At 38.1% G+C, this 16959-nt stretch overlaps 1 protein-coding gene and 1 long non-coding RNA gene across 8 annotated transcripts in view; one reads left to right on the top strand and one right to left on the bottom strand.

Annotated features, from left to right (window-relative positions):
* LOC138164571 (uncharacterized) overlaps positions 1-11747 on the top strand; it is a 29691-nt gene extending 17944 nt beyond the window's left edge. The window contains exons 2-4 of one of the 2 annotated variants that reach the window (XR_011169129.1): positions 112-285; positions 1105-1223; positions 5787-11747. This is a non-coding gene — a long non-coding RNA (uncharacterized lncRNA). Of the gene's footprint in view, positions 1-111; positions 286-1104; positions 1351-5786 lie in introns of those variants that run through there. The other variant, XR_011169128.1, reaches the window with a different exon arrangement.
* The window catches only part of KIF13A (kinesin family member 13A), a 253150-nt gene that overhangs the window by 88906 nt on the left and 147285 nt on the right, over positions 1-16959 (bottom strand). For all 6 annotated transcript variants that reach the window (XM_069092472.1, XM_069092474.1, XM_069092473.1 and 3 more), the window contains exons 8-10: positions 15722-15856; positions 14754-14866; positions 1359-1470 (exon numbers count right to left, since the gene is read on the bottom strand). In XM_069092472.1, the coding sequence (XP_068948573.1) occupies positions 1359-1470; positions 14754-14866; positions 15722-15856 (360 nt within the window). The remainder of the gene's footprint in view (positions 1-1358; positions 1471-14753; positions 14867-15721; positions 15857-16959) is intronic.

The following is a 16959-nucleotide window of genomic DNA, read 5'->3' on the forward strand; positions in this document are numbered from 1 at the left end:
TCTCTTGTGTATAATAATAAATATTCACATTTATATAGTGTTTTACAGTTACAAAGCACTTTTCTCACACCAACTCTATGAAGTAATGAAAGAATTATCTCTATTTTATAGATGAGGAAACTGAGAGTCAGAAGTTAAAATGTACCCAGGTCTTCAGACTACTCTCTTCACTATGCCACAAGGTCTCTGAAGGAATGATGCCCATCTATTAAATTATGCTTGCCTAAAATGAATCATGCCAATCAAAGGAAAGAAAAAAGCAAAATGGGGAAAATGTCATAAAAGGTATGTCTTTTTAAATGGCCAGGAATCAACAAAATGTACATTGTGGTTGTTGTCTGTAACTGACATGCATACTTTTTTCAGAGCTCAGTACCTGAGAAGACCTTCATTAAAGTGTTACTCCAATTTTTCATTGTGGTCTGGAAGTGACCCTGGACTCTCTAAGGTTAGGCTAACAAAGCATAAGCTGTGCTCCTGCTATTCATTTGTTTCCAACTCTTGGTGACCCTATTTGGAGTTTTCATGGCAAAGATATTGGAGTGGTTTGCCATTTCCTTCTCCAGCTCATTTTAGAGATGAGGAAACTGAGGCAAAAGGGTTAAGTGACTTGCCCAGAGTCACACAGCTAGTAAGTGTCTGAGGCCAGATTTGACCTCAGAAAGATGGACTTCCTGATTTCAAGCCTAGTGTTTTATCCACTGTGTGGCCTAATTGTAGATCCTGCCAATCTGGAAAGAAGGCCCAGGAACTGACTGAATGTTTATCAGCTGAGGACCAGCCTACTTGGATCTGGAGATATTCAGCAATAGTTTGGTTGCAAGATCATAAGTTTCTGTGCCACAGCAACTCTTTAAGACAACGTTACAGTCTCAATTACTGGAGGGAGTACCAGCACTGACAAAATTAAAGATAATCTGGCATGGAAGGACCTTAAGAGTTTATTCATTGTAATACAAATTACAAATGATTAAGCTGAGGTCCAATAAGTCATTTTGTAAGATCACCTAGCAATTTAATGACAAAATAGGAACAGAAAGTATGCCTCTTTTACAGGGTCCTTTCCAAAACACTTGAGAAATGTCCTCTTTTTTTTTTCACCAGATCCAGGATTTCATTGGTAGAAACAACTTCTAGGAGGAAATTTCATTGATTACTGAAAACTGATAACTGTTCTTCCAATTATAATCTTAAGAGAGTTACATGGGACAATGAATGACAGGGTAAGTGACTTATACTGGGTCACATGAATCAGAGTGTGTCAGAGACAACACTTGAACCCAGGTATTCCTGGATATTATGCCATACTATCTCCTTAGCACATGTGAAATGGAAGCACATGTACAATCAAACATTACCTTGAGAAGCCAAGTGAGGACTGAGTCCCGGTAAGGCACAAATTTGTTTTTACCCTTTCCAGCTGCTTGATCAGCCAGGGATGATATAACCAGTCCCAGGGTTGTGAGTGACCTAGAGGGAGCACAAATAAAATAAAATTAACCCTTCTAGGTAAATGTGATAATAGCAAAAAAAAAAGAAAAAATATATAAAAGAACAAAAATACTTAATTGATTTCCTATCAATTCAGTAATAGCTTGTTAAGAAATAGTGAAAATGAACAAAGTAATCAATTTACATACTGGATTAATGACCTTCATAGAAGGTCATACTGTACCAAAAAGACTATACCAGGGGTTTTAGAAAACAGAAAACTATAGCACAAGTCACACAATGGAATGTTCTGCAGCTCTTGGTTAATGGCTTTTAACATAAGCCGCTTACATTGAAGCTAAATACTTTTGATCTGTGACCTTCTACCTCTAACACAACAGGATAACTTGCAAAGAGTTCTTCAGTCACATTTCCCATGGCTGGGCAGAGAACTTCTGATGTGTTGACAATTGCTTTCAATGAAGAATTAACAAAGTTGTACAAACTTACCAAACCACATAGGTAGGGACTATCTGTGCTTCATGTAGTATATAAGAGCCCCTGTGGAGATAGTGACCCAGGGAAAATAATAACTACAAATTTCTGTGTCAAAGAGAAAGCGCTAAGTGCCTTTTGGGGAAAATTCATTCTCTTAAGACCCTGTGGACAAGAATGCTGCCAGGAATAACAGTTTGGGCCACAAAGTAGTGAGGGGAAAGAAAAAGATAACTACTTGTGTCATATGTGATTGTCACTTGCATTTTCTAGGTTAATAAATCCAACACCAAATTTATTAGCTACGTACAAATAACATCTTTAACAGGGAATATTAAGAAAAAATAAAGATAAAAAATTAATAAAAAATTTAGGAAGATGACAAGAGAGAGTCTGTGCCCAGAAGATAATCACTAAAGCCAGTAAAACCAGGGCTAAGCTGGGATCCAAGATAATTCTTTGAGAACCAATCTTGATCTAGAGAACTAAAACTTCAGAGCTAGAAGGGCCCTTAGGGATAATTTTTTTCTAAATCTCATTTTATTTGTTAAAATTTTCAATTTATTTATTTTTCGTTTTCAACATTCATTTCCACATGATTTTGAATTACAAATTTTTCTCTCCATCTTTTCCCTACCCCAACCCAAAATAGCCAGCCTACTGAATACCCCTTTCCGCAATCTGTTCTTATACCCTCTCCCATCCTCCCCAAACTTTATAGTAAGGCAAGATGAATTTCTATACCCCGGTGCCTGTATATCTTATTTCTCAGTTGTATGTAAAAAAACCCAATTTTTTAAAATACACATTTATTTTTAAAACTTTGAATTCCAGATTTTTTCCCTTTTTCCCTCCTCACCCAGCTCCACTAGGAAGATAAGCAATTCAATACAGGTTGTACATGTGCAGTTACGCAAAACATTTCCATAGTAGGTATATTGTAAAAGACTAACTATATTTCCTTCCATCCCATCCCACCCCTCATTTATTCTATTTTCTTCTTTGACCCTATCCCTTTTCAAAAGTGTTTGCTTCTAAGTACCCTCTCCCCCAATCTACCTCTCTTCTATCATCCCCCCCCCCTTATCCCCTTTCCCCCTATTTTCCTGTAGGGTAAGATACCCAATTGAGTGTATATGTTATTACCTCCTTAAGCTAAATTCAAGTAAGGTTGTCCCATTCCCTTTTACCTTCCTGCTCTTCCCCTCCATTGTAACAGTTTTCTCTTGCCTCTTTTATATGAGATAATCTGTCTCTCCCTTTCTCCTTCTCCCAGTATATTCTTCTCTCACCTCTTAATTTTATTTTTTATATATCATCCCTTCATATTCAACTCACCCTGTGTCCCTGTCTATGTATACATGTACATACATATATACACACTACATATAGATTTATACACACCTATACCCTCCTATACATACATACATATATGTATGCATACATATATATTCCCTTCAACTGTCCTCATACTGAGAAAAGTCTTATGAATTACAATTATTGTTTTTCCATGTAGGAATGTAAATAGTTCAACTTTAATAAGTTCCCTATGATTTCTTTTCCCTGTTTACCTTCTCATGCTTCTCTTGCTTCTTATATTTGAAAGTCAAATTTTCTGTTCAGCTCTGGTTTTTTCATCAAGAATGCTTGAAAATCCTCTATTTCACTGAATGACTATATTTTTCCCTGAAGCATTACACTCAGTTTTGCTGGGTAGGTGACTCTTGGTTTTAATCCTAGTTCCTTTGATCTCCAGAATATCATATTCCAAGCCCTTCAATCCTTTAAGGTAGAAGCTGCTAGGTCTTGTGTTACCCTGATTGTGTTTCCACAATACTCAAACTGTTTTTCTTGACTGCTTGCAGTATTTTCTCCCTGACCTGGGAACTCTGGAATTTGGCTATAATACTCCTAGGAGTTTTCTTTTTGGGATCTTTTTCAAGAGGTAATTAATTAATTCTTTCAATTTCTATTTTGCCCTCCAGTTCTAGAACATCGGGGCAATTTTCCTTGATAATTTATTGAAAGATGTTATCTAGGCTCTTTTTTTTTTATTGTGACTTTCAGGTAGTCCAATAATTTTAAAGTTATCTCTCCTGGATCTATTTTCCAGGTCAGTGATTTTTCCATGAGATATTTCACATTGTCTTTTATTTTTTCATTTGTTTAGATCTATTTTATAGCATCTTGATTTCTCATAAAGTCATTAGCTTCCATTTTCCATAATTTTGCAGGAATTATTCTCTTCAGTGAGTTTTTGAAATTCTTTTTTCCATCTGGCAAATTCAGCTTTTTAAGGCATTCTTCTCCCCATTGGCTTTTTGGGCTTCTTTTGCTATTTGAGTTAGTCTATTTTTTAAGGTGTTATTTTCTTCAGTCAGGCTGTTGACTTGCTTTTCTTGACTTTCTTGCATCATTCTCATTTCTCTTCCCAATTTTTCCTCCACTTCTCTTACTCGATTTTCAAAATCCTTCCTGAGCTCCTCCATGCCTGTAACCAACTCATATTTTTCTTGGGAGCTTTTGATGCAGGAGTTCTGACTTTGTTGTCTTCCTCCTGTTCCATGCTTTGATACCTTTTGTCCCTGAAAAAGGGATTTATGATAGAAATGCATTTACTCTGCTTGCTCATGTTGCCAATTACTTGACTTTTGAACTTTTTGCCACGGTAGAGCTCTGTTTTCAAAATGGAGAGAGTTTTGTCGCAAATCACTGGGGTTTTCACAGCTGCTGGAGCAATTAGGAGGGTGCCCTCTGTGCAGCCCCACAGGCTCTGGTACCTGGCCACACATCGTAGGACCTCCACCCAAGACTTGATCCATATCCAAGCAGGTCAAAGTGAGAGCTTGGTCCCTCTACGATCTGCAGGCCAGGAGCTCCTGGGACAGCCATGCAGCACATGCTTCTCAGCCTGCGAGCAGAGGCTGGACCAAGCTCTTCTGTCTACCCCTGTTCCACCAGAGTTCCACACTGACCTTTTACTTTTTCTTTGAAGTTTATGGGCTGAGAGTCTAGAAACCACCACAGCTGCTGGTACTTCACTCTCCTGAAATCTGTTCTGGCCGTTGTTGGTTGGGGCTGCCCTGGGGCCAAAACAGCTCATGTGGGGCTGGGCTTGGCTACCAGCTTGGTATGATAGACCCTTCCTGTGGGCCTGCCAGGCTGCCTTCAGCAGATTTGTTTCTCTCTGTCACTTTGTGGGTTCTGTAGCTCCAAAATTTGTTTAGAGTCATTTTTTACATGTGTTGGAGGAGGTGGAAGCCAGAGCTGTGGGGAAGTCCTGTTTCTTCTCTGCCATCTTGGCTCCACCCCTGAACTTCACTTTTCTCATCTCTAAATCTCACATTTTAACTTGCAATACTCTTGTATCAAACTCAGAAGGAAGAGAAAATTTATTTCCCACAAAATATAACACCTGAAAAAAACTCAAAACTGAATATGTAGACATAATTCAAGGAATGAGTCAATGTTACAATAACCAAAAGCTGTTACTATATAGAGACACAGATAGGGCATACTGTTTTTTGACAGACTTAATATTCTAATGAAACCATTCCCTTTTCTCAAAGAGCAACATCATAAAAGTCAAACTACATGCAATGCATGTGAAGTATATAACCAAGATGGATGTCAATAGATGATTAAAGAAATAATTTCTGTTTGAGTATAGAATACAGCACATTTTACTCATTTGCTTCTTCATTCAATAAACATTTATTATACCTCTTCTGTGTGAAGAGCACTTGCTAGGCTCTGGAGAAAATACAAAATCTACTTTTGAAGCAAAACTACTTAACTAAAAACAGTTGTTCTTACTGTTTTTTTTTTTATTTACTGTTCTTACTTACATATCTTTTCAGGTCCAAATACAACTGAGATGATTTTAGTTGAAAAAGACTACTTATTGGTAACACAACTGGCCTGAAGGTATAAGAGAATACAAGATTTCCACAATATGTAGCTTATTGCGTATTATTTTTAAAGAAGCATTTGATTTGGTAAAAATGAAACACCATTTTAAAAGGATGTTCTTCAATAAGGCATTTCCCATGCACATGTCAAAACCATACAAGATTCCTTGATAAATATAACATAATGGAAAAAAATCTGTTAGAATGAACCTCTGATTATTAATATTGTGTGCATAAAACAGGGACACACACTCACCAGAGATGTTAACCCTCATGTAGGATGCCCAGTACAAAGTTCTTATGGAAGAATTTCTTATGGATAATGAGGTCATCTAGATGCTCCTGCATATGGATGACATTCTGTGGATTGTATCAAGTATGGGAATACTGCACAGCCTCCTCAATGAAACTCATAATCACAAGGGAATCGAAATCTAGAGGTGGAAGGGACCTTAGAGGAATTTTACTCCAACACTAATTTTGTAGAAGTGGAAAATGGAGGTCAGAGAAGTTGAGTGACTTGTCCAAGGTCAAACCAAGTAGTAAGATGCAAAGAGTAAGAGGTTTCTAACTTAGGTCCCATGACTATAAATTCAGTGTTCTTTTTCTGCACTACATTGTCTCCCACACTGAACTTAAAAGAAGTCAGCCTGCCTTACCCATCATTTAAAAAAAAAGTAGATGAAGAATGCCAGACTATGACATGCATTTGGATGGAACACCCAAAGAACTGGCTCATTAATAAGTACATCTTGGATGGATACTTCATACAGACAAGGAGCTAGACCCAAAACTGATCAAGAAGAAATAGACAGGATTTCTTCTAAAAAACTGAGCAATGCTTTTGATAGTCCCAAGCTTTGCCCCAAATCAAAGTCCATTCTTTTTTATACAGTTTTCTTGTGCTGATGTTATATGGTCTAAAGTCATCAATTATTGCAGTCTCCTTAGAATTAAAGTTGAAAATCATCAAAAGGGTACTAGAGAGGCACATCATGGGCATGAGTAGGGGGCAATACATTGCTAGAGACAAATTACACCAGAGGAAAAGCATAAAGTGTATTACCAGAAAAAATATGATTTCAAGCTGGAGGCGGATTGACTATGCATATGACATTAAGAGAATTAGAAGGCCCCCAACAAGAGGGGTTGACCTCTTGAGGACAGGGACAAAAGTTACACAGAATGGGAAGGTACAGATGAGGTGCCATATACATCATTAGAAGGAGCCATCAATGAGATCACTTATACACCAAAGCCACAGTAGCTCACACTGGATCAAATCTAGAGCTACAAGAGTCTTTCCTCATTTCACAGCTGAGGAAATTAAAGCCCAAAGAAGTTCAGGGATTTGCCCAAGGTCACATAGGTAATAAAAAGCAGAGCCTCGACTGTAAATTAGTTCCTGTGACTGAAATTTCAGAGCACTAATTCCACTGCATCCCACCATCACCCGTGTTAACAGTGATTTTGAATAAGGAAAAGAATAAAATAAAAAATAATCCATTCTGTGAAAAAAAAAAAAAAAGGATTCTGGATACTTAAGGCATATGTGCCTTTACTCTGCCCTTTAACAAGTACTGACTTATTTCTGATTTATTGTCATAGGAAGGAAAAAGAGAATTTCTGGAGTCTAACTATAATTGCTAAGCAATGTAATAAAAACTGAATCAGTGTTCTTTACGGAAAAAAAAGAAAAATGATGATACAGTGTAATCATTCCACTGTATGACTGCTTTTCAAGTGGCAGGATTGGGGGTGTGGTTGAACTAAAATAATTATATAGGTTTAGTGCTTGTGTACTTTGCTACATAACTTGCTATGTTATGGAGAAGTGCCATTAATTAAAACCACACCCTTTTACTTGTTAATGCACAAATACTTGAAAAAAAAACCCACACCCATCCTATTTCCAACTGGGCTTAAACTGTTGAGAGATAGGTACTCAAAATGAGAAGTATGAGAAGCTGGATGATAGTGATTCAGGGCCATCAATATTCTAGGTCCACTAAATTTCATCCACGTTCAGTGGTTTAAGGATTGAGGTCTCTAAGGTAATTTAATTTCATACTCTCTTCTAATACCCCTACAATGAAGCGGGTTGCTGATTAACTGGGAAGTTATGGGAAATGCTAGAGTTATGACTAACTAGGAAATTATGGAAAGGGTTAAATGAGAAACTTCAGAGAATGGAATTTGTAAATATTGGCAGCCATCATTTGAAAAAGCTGACTCCAGAACTGGCAGATAGCAAAAATGGATGAAGGAATTTAGGCAAATGACACTAAATTTTAAAAGACAACATTCCCATAGTCAATAAAGTTCAGTGAGGCAAACACAGGGGCAAGTTGGAGAAGTCCAAAGGAGTGTATCCTGGTGAGAAATAAAGAGATGGCTGGCCCAGGCTCTTTCCTTAAGTGGGGATTTCTCCATTTTGCCCTCCAATCAGAGGGACCCCAAGGGCAGAAGGTACTGATGTGATATGAGTAACAGGACTGATGTAATCATGTGAGATAAAGAGGTCCTGGGACATGATAAAGAAATGAAAAGAAAATGTAGCTGGGTGGGAAATGAAGGAAGGAACATTTCTTGTAGGAGTCCCCTTCTCTCCACTTACATAGCCACCATCTTGGTTCATATTCTCATTACCTAACAACTGGACTATTGCAATAACTTTCTGGTGGGTCTCCTTCCTACTGTTCCTTGCACAACACACTCTCATCCTCTGTTTCACTGGTTGTCTCTCATGCCTGGAATGCTCCCCCTTCTCCACTTGGCCTACTGGACTCCCTGGCAAGACTCAGTTTGAAGCTAATTATCTGCAAAGAAGCCTATCTTTTATAGTCCCTGTACCTCCCAATGCCTCCCTTTTCAGATTACCTTCCATTCTACTCTGTTTATCTTTTTTTAAAATAATTTTTATTTATATTTTCTATTTCTTACATCAACATAATTTTCCCCAGTATCCCTTCTCCTTGTCTCCCAGAGAGCCATTATATCTAGCATTTGGTATTATAGCCATAAAAATACTTTTAGAGAGGAAAAAAAAATCAGTAAAACTGACTGCTACATTGAAAAAGTCCAAAAACAGGTGCACTGTGTAAATATGTGTGGACCTCCAACCTCCACAAAGAGAAGTGTTGATGTCTTCTCATATCTCTCCATTCTCCATTCAAGTCTTGCTTGATCTTTATAATTCTGTTACATTCACTTTTGTTTCTTTGGCACGTAGTTGTTCTTTCCATTTGAATCATATAGTTATTGTGTATATTGTTTTCTTGGTTCTACTTACTTAACACCTAATCAGTTTATATAGATCTTTCCATGCTTCTCTGAATTCATCGTATTTGTCATTTCTGACAGCACAGTACTATTCCATTATATTCATGTACATAATTTGTTTAGCCATTCCTCTGTATATCTCTTGTATGTAACTAGTTATTTACATGTTATCTCTCCTATTAGAACATGAGCTCTTTGAGAACAGAGACTGTTTAAAAAATTTTTTTTTGTATCTCAAGCACATATTACAGTGTCTAGTATATAGTAAACAGCTTAATAAATACCTGTTTACTGTTGATTAAATGACCTACATCATCTCCTTTCAACTATACCTTTGATATTTTATTTTATTTTTTTAATTTAATTTTGGGGGGGGGCAAGACAATTAGGGTTAAGTGACTTGCCCAGGGTCACATAGCTAGTAAGTGTCAAGTATCTGAGGCAGTTTGAACCTAGGTTCTACCAACTCCATGACCTGTGCTCTATCCAATGTTCCACCTAGCTGCCCCTCCTTTGATATTTTAAAAGGGGAAATTCCTTATTCATTATTTTCCCAGGCATTGTGGTTTGGAGATAAAATGTGAAAATCCAACCTTCTCACCTCCCCAAATAAAGAAAAAGCTGTTTGACTTCCCAAAGACCAGCCTAGGCTCATCATTCTAGCCTGCAGTGAAAAAGGCAGGGATACTTTCTCAGACTGATTTTCTAAACACTTGGATCTTTCTAATTGTACTATTTGTGGGGTTTACAGGGACACCTGCACATAAACAATTGGAAGAAAATCTCCTTGTTCACCCTTTGGAGACACCAATCAGTGTTTGGTTACTCAAGCAACACCCACTTAAGGGAGGCTTCTGAGACGAAATAAATTAGAATCCCAGAGAGGGAACAAGGGAAAAAAGGAGGGCAAAGTTGGGCACATGCACTGTATCCTCAGATACCAGGAGATAGGAAGACCCTATAGGCCCTGATGCTTCTGGAGAGAATAACACAAGCAGCCTCCAACTATACATTAGAATGCTACAGACTCTAAATGGATTGTTCAGAGAAGCCTATAATGCATTCAGTTCTCTGCCAGGTTCAGGTAAGCAGAATACAAGTTCCCTTTTCCAACCCTCAACAAAGGAGAGGAGTAGTAAAATCATGTAAATTTATTATCCTTCTGGGGTAGAGAGAGGCTGTACAATGGGCCTAGAACCGCTCATCCATCACAGGAGCCATTCTACAACAGTGTACAATCATGTAGTCTTTATCTCTTAAGATGAAGAAAAAGAAACAATACTTCAAAGGCTCTTAAGGGCTTGAAGAGAGTTGAAGTTTCTAGGTCCATAATTCATTAAAGAAACATTAACATTTCTATCAGGTCACTGAAAGATATTGCTAAAAAGATTATTAATCCTATGATAAAAGAAGCTGAAACAGGAATTAGAAAATTTAGGAAATGTGCTAAAGATTTCTTTCTATTATACATGTAATTACAGGATTTGGAATGCACAAGTGGGTTTTCCAGGTGAGGTTTTAAGATTCAAATTATCCACCTCTCCATTAAAAACTATTATAGAACTATTTGACAGTTATAACTAGGAAACTGAGATTAGGAAACATAAACCTTCCTGGTATCTCTCGGGCTTTCTAACACCATTTTGCTGGTACTTATATAACTATTATGGAGAGTCATTGTGGAAATCACAATGGAATTAGAAATAGAATATGTGGGTTCCAGGCCTGATAACAACACAATTTATTTAATCACATTAAGCAAGAAATTCAATATCTATGAATCTAAGTTTCCTTTCCTCAGCTCCAAAGAGAACTTGTGAGGCCCAAATAAATATAAAGGACTTTGTAAATGGTAAAGTATTCTATAAATGTGAAATATTCCTCAGAATAGTTCTAACTAATAGAACTAACCTCTCTCCTGACCTCCAGTCTCATGTTTCTAAATGTTGCTTGGACATCTCAAAAACAGATGTTCTGTAGACATCTTAAACTCAACATGGCCCAAACTGAACCCAATCATCTTTTCCTCAAACTTCCCCCTCTTACTGCTGAGGGCACTACCATCCCCCCAATCACTCAGGCTCACATGCTAGGTGTCATCCTCCACTCTCTCTCACACCTCCCTTTTCTCCCCTTTTCTCCCCTCTCCCCCCGGCCATATCCAATCCCTTGCCTTCATAACATCTCTCAAATAAATACCTTCTCTCCTATGACACTGCCACCACCTAGTACAGGCCCTCATTCCCCCACATTTGGACTATGAAAATAGCCTTCTGGTTGGTTTCTCTGCCACAATTCTCTATCCACTCCAGGTCATCCTCCACTCAGCTTTCAAAATGATCTTTCTTTAAATATAAATCTAACCAAGTCATGCCCCACAATAAACTCCAGGGGCTCCCTATTACATACAGGATCAAATATAAAGTCCTCTGTTTGGCTTTTAAAACCCTTCAAAGCCTTACCCCTTCCTACCTTTCTAGTAGTCTTCATATACTTTACCCTCCCTTTTATGCACTCTGAGATCCAATGATACTGGTCTCCCTGCTATTCTTCAAATAAGACACTCCCAATCTCCCAACTCCATAAATTTTCACTGGCTGTCCCCAGTAGCTGGGATTCTCTCCCTCCTCACCTCCACCTCCGGGTTTTGCTGAATTCCTTCAGGTCCTAGCTAAAATCCCACCTTTTACGAGAAGCCTTTCCTAATCTCTCTTAATGCTAATCGCCTTCATTCTAACATTCTCTTTAATTTATCCTGCATATTCATTTTTTTTTTTACTTACCGTGTTTCCCCGATAATAAGACACTGTCTTATTATTTTTTTTGGACAGAAAAACACCAGAGGGTTTATTTTCAGGGGAGGGCTTATTTTAATGAACATTGACAGCAATTTTAATAAACAGTTAAATGTGAACAAAAAAATGTACCTTTATTCAATAAGCAAATCACTGGGGAAGAACAGGATGACGAGCTCACTGCTGCACAGCTCTGATTGGATGCAGCTTGGAGCGCGGTGTGCGTTTCACGGGGGGGGGGATGACGGGGGAGGATGGTGCATACAGAGGGTACCATAATGTAGCGTGTAACGCAGGGGATCACCTTCACTACAGTAGCAATCTCAATAGGGCTTATTTTCGGGGGAGGGCTTATTTTAGAGGAATCTTACACAGTAAGGGGAGGGCTTATTTTCGGGATAGGTCTTATTATTGGGGAAACACGGTAGTTGGTTGCATCTCTCCTTCCCCAGAGGCAGCTACATAGAGCAGTGAATAGAATACTGTGCCTGGAGTCAAGAGAGGTCAAATCCAACTTCAGACACTTCCTAGCTGTGTGACCCTTTACCTGATTCAGTTTCTTCCAACTACAAAAAAACAAAACAAAACCAAAACAAAACAAGGATAATAGTACCTACCCCCCAAGGTTGTTAAGAGGATTTAAATGAAATTATATTTGTAAAATGCTTAGCATAAAGGCTGGCACATAGCAGGCACTAAACTTACCTTCCTTGTTTCCTCCCTCCCTCCCTCCTTTCCCATTAGATTATCAGCTCTTTGAGAGCAGACTGGATTTTTTTTTTTTGCCTTTCTTTGTATTGCCAACACTTAGCACTGTGCAGGACGCATAGGAGGCACTTAACAAATGTTCAACTTAATTGATTTTGCAGTAGTCCTTGTTCTCAAAGATCAAAATATTAGGGAGGTAATACAAGGGAAAACCCACTGGACTGGGACTCAGAAGATCCAGATTTGACTCCCCAGACCCACCACTTCTAAGTCATGTGAATTTGGACAAGTTATTTATTAACCTATAATATGTATATACCCTGCATATCCATATGTTTCTTACTAGGATCAGTCTAATGCAAAAATAATATGAATCTGTTGTACACAAAACACTTTGCTAGGTGATGGGGTAGAAGCAAAATTTAGTATAGTTACAGTCCCTGTTTGGAAGGAAGAGAAAGAGGGAGAAGAAGGTAGCAAGCGTTTATTAAACACCTATTATTCACCAGGAATTTTATAAACATTCTCTTATTTGATCCTCACAATAACCCTGGGAGGCAGGTGCTATTATTACGCACATTTTATAGTTGAGGAATCTGAGGCAGATCAAGGTTAAATGACCTGACCAGAGTTACACAGCTAGTACATGAGGTTGGATTTGAATGCAGCTCTTCCAGAATCCAGGTGCAGCATTCTAACCATTGGGCCACCTAGCTGCCTCATGGCACTTATAGCCAGATAAGGGGATATGTTACTATAGCATAAAAGAATACAAGGGAAGTTCATAGAAGCGCAAGCAAAGTACTATGTGAGGTACAAAGGAGAAAAGGTAGTTAACATTTGGAAATGGGAAATAGCAAAAGCTTCTAGGGGCACGTGGCATTTGAGTTAGGTTTTGGAAAATGGAGAGTAATTTAAGAGACTAAAAAGGGGCAGAGTGAAAGACATTCAGAGCAGAGGAAACAGCGTGAATGGTAGAGGGAGGGAATGGGGAACATCCAGGGCACTACAAGTGGACAAGTTTGGCTGGTGTATAAAGCGAATGGAGGGGAGATGTAGGAGATAAGGCTGAAAAGGTCACATGACATCAGTGTTTCACAGGAGTGCTTAACCAGAAGGCAAAGTCCCTAGAAGAGCCCAGTAACAAATCAGTAAAGCTTAGAGAAAGGCAGAAATCCTGTCTTTAATTCCCCCCTCACCTTCTGCCTTTCTACTTCTCTGCTCATAACAGAACAGTGCGGTTCTGCCAATTAGAGTTTTTTAATGTCTTCTCATGAGATGGGGGAAAAAAATCCTTTGTTATGAGAGAAGACAAACTGCCTGTTAGATGAACTCCCCCCAAAGAAGCTGTCTTTCCCTCTGAGCAAGGCAGTACAGAAGTGACAGAATATCTTACTTTTGTTTACAAATCACTGCTAATTAAAATCACAATGTGCCCAACATAAATCTTTAAATACAGACTTCACCTTGGAACATTTGTACTGGTAATATAAAGAACTAAGGAAGTTAGAGCTTTTGAGATCTGAGAAACCTCTACAAATATATCATTTACAAGCAAGTCCATGACTCAGCGCTAGGAAGGTTAAAATGACTTGCCCAAAGATCACACAGGTAACAAATAGCAGATAACTTTCTAGAAAATTGTATATATGCATATACAAACAAATCCCATAATGAGACAAGTCAATGTGTAAAAATTCAGACAGCTTTAGCGTCTCTGTTTCACTTTTGTTTTTGCATCCCTAACACCCAACTCAATGTCTGGTATACAGCAGGTACTTAATAAATTCTTGTAAACTGGTGTATTTTTTAAAAATTAAGAGTAAGCTCCTCTATTGCATTTGAAATATGATTCAGTTTTATATGTAATTTCTCAGGAATAGCTCTATTCTCTCTCCCTCTTAACCACTGTCCCCAGTCCTAAGGAAGCTTTCATGTATCCCCAAAGTAGACACAGTGTTTTGTTTTCACCAGTCAAGTTGTTAACCAAGGTTACATAGTCATTGGGACAAGCTGCATCAGAACCATCCAGCCCTTGACAAGAAGGGCCCCAAGGCGTTCTGGCAGCAGAACATCACACTCAGCTGGGAGTCTGGACTCATGAAAAGTGTTCTTGCAACAGTTCTCTTACTTGTTTATGTTACTGCCTTCTTTCAGACGCTCCCCAGCAGCTCCCGTTTTAGACACTCTTTCACTTCCAGCCAAGTCTACCAGGCTGACCTTACTGACTTTCTCTCCCGAATTCTAGTTGGTAGAAACAGGAAGCAATAAATGTTAATGCAAAACAAAAACAAAAAAAAAAAAAAACACAGAAAACAACAACCTGGGTGCACCTATCTCTATCAGATTAAAAAAGAAACCTGTGCCCCTTTCCCTAATCAAAAGGAAAAGAAAAGTTTTCCCAAAGAAGCCAGCCTTTAAATCTGCACACTGGGTATTTGAGGAAGGAATTAACAAAAAAATTAGATTTTAGATTGGTACAAAAATATGTCATTTCGTCATGCCCTTAATTTTCCAGGGTACCCATAAGAAAATCTGAGGGATTTGTATATGTAATAAAAATCCCTGCCCCACTCCCCCCAACAGTTTAAACTGGGGAAGAAGATTGAGAAGTCTGTCAGGAAATGTTTCTTTTATGTCCTATCATGAAAAAAACAAAAAGCAAATCTTTACTTGGAAACAACCCAGCTGGATGTCTCTTGTATGTTATGAGGCCTCTTGAAAAGTAAATATATGCTTTCTCTAAAAAAAATTACATTTTGGACTAAATTTTGTAGTTTTCCCATAGATTTCCTTAATTCTTTGTAAGGCAAACATCTAGGTGGCATTGCAGAAGGAATTCCCATTTCATTCCATGTGCTATTTATATACATTATTGCCAGGAATAATGAAGGGACTGAGCCCTCCAGCCTCTTTGCTGGTCTTGATTTTAAAACCTTGGGCTAAATAAAGGCAATATAAGGTCAACTGTCTTAACAAATTCATACATCAAAGTCAGAGGCAGACATGCAACATGAATCCCCGGCCCCTGACCATGCTATGAGTTATTTCAGTCATACAGCATCCCATTGTCTCTGTAGATTTATTACAACCACTTACACCAGATTGCAAGTCATACAATGTCTGTGTGACTATAATGTTGAAGACAGCATGGGAGCGACTGCTTTCCTCATTCATATTAGTTGCGGCCACTGTACGAGATTTGTTTCCCTCAGACATCAATGACTCAATATCCTAGGGCAGAAACACAAAGAAAGGGTCCTAAAGAGGATACTACAAGTCTGAACACCAATATTCCCTCTGCCATACCAATAACATATCTCCTTTCTAAAAGAACAAATCCCTTCTCTTAGCTCTAGTCAAAACATGGTTTGAACTTTCATTCCCATCTTGATTCTCTTCATTGAGCAAATTTTTTTCAAACATTTTATGTTTACAATATACCTTTCTCATCAGTTCTTTTCTTATCAGTTATATGCTTCTGCTTTTCAAGTTTCTCTGAGTATGCTCTAGGATGCAATTAACAATGAATTCCAGAAGCCCATCTTCTAAGCCCTAGGGCTCCATTTCTGTTTAGAGCTGCTTCTGAACATGCTGAGTTTTAGTGCCTTTACATCAGCCCAACACACATTCATTTAAGAAGATTAATTGCAGAAGGTGATGAATGGATTGTGCTTCTGATCTGGGCATTGCTAGCCTAGTGCTATAATCATTTAATTGGCTGAAGTGGTTACCTCACTCAGAGACAATGTTTCACTACCAAAGGTGATTACATTCAATCTTTATCCCTATGTTGCTGATTCAGCAAATGGGTTCTCTGAAACTGTGTTGAGTTGTATCAAAACAGGAATGAAAACAAAAGAAGAAAGAGCCATATGCTTTATCAATTCCCCCCCTGGAGAGTTAGTATAAAATAACGTTCTGAGAATCTGAAAAATTAATTCACTGATAAGAGATGAATTTAGGAAGCAACATAGTAAGGCAGCGCAAGTAGTGGACTTAGAGCAAGGAGCCTTGGGTTCAAGTCTATTCCCGGCCAGGCAGTATCTATATGTTTTTGGGTAAGACTGGGGAAACTGGATGAGATAATTTTCAAGCTTTCTTCCAGCTCTAACAATCTCTGAGTTTCATGAGGTAAATTTTATTCTCTAAAGAAATGTCAAAGAAATTGACAAAAGTATAATATAGGTATGTACTGCTTTAAGAACAGTTAAGCAAAAATCCAACTTTCAAAGCAGGTAAGTTAGAATATGATTATTTGTTTTAAAAAACAGATTCATTCTAGAGTTCTTTTAAATAGTAAGTACCATTTCATTTAAAATTAGATTAGAGGGCGG

The sequence above is a fragment of the Petaurus breviceps genome, unplaced genomic scaffold (genome assembly GCF_028583685.1).
Source record: "Petaurus breviceps papuanus isolate PSGF00001 unplaced genomic scaffold, PetGlider_PUasm1.0 190, whole genome shotgun sequence".
NCBI lineage: Eukaryota > Metazoa > Chordata > Mammalia > Diprotodontia > Petauridae > Petaurus > Petaurus breviceps.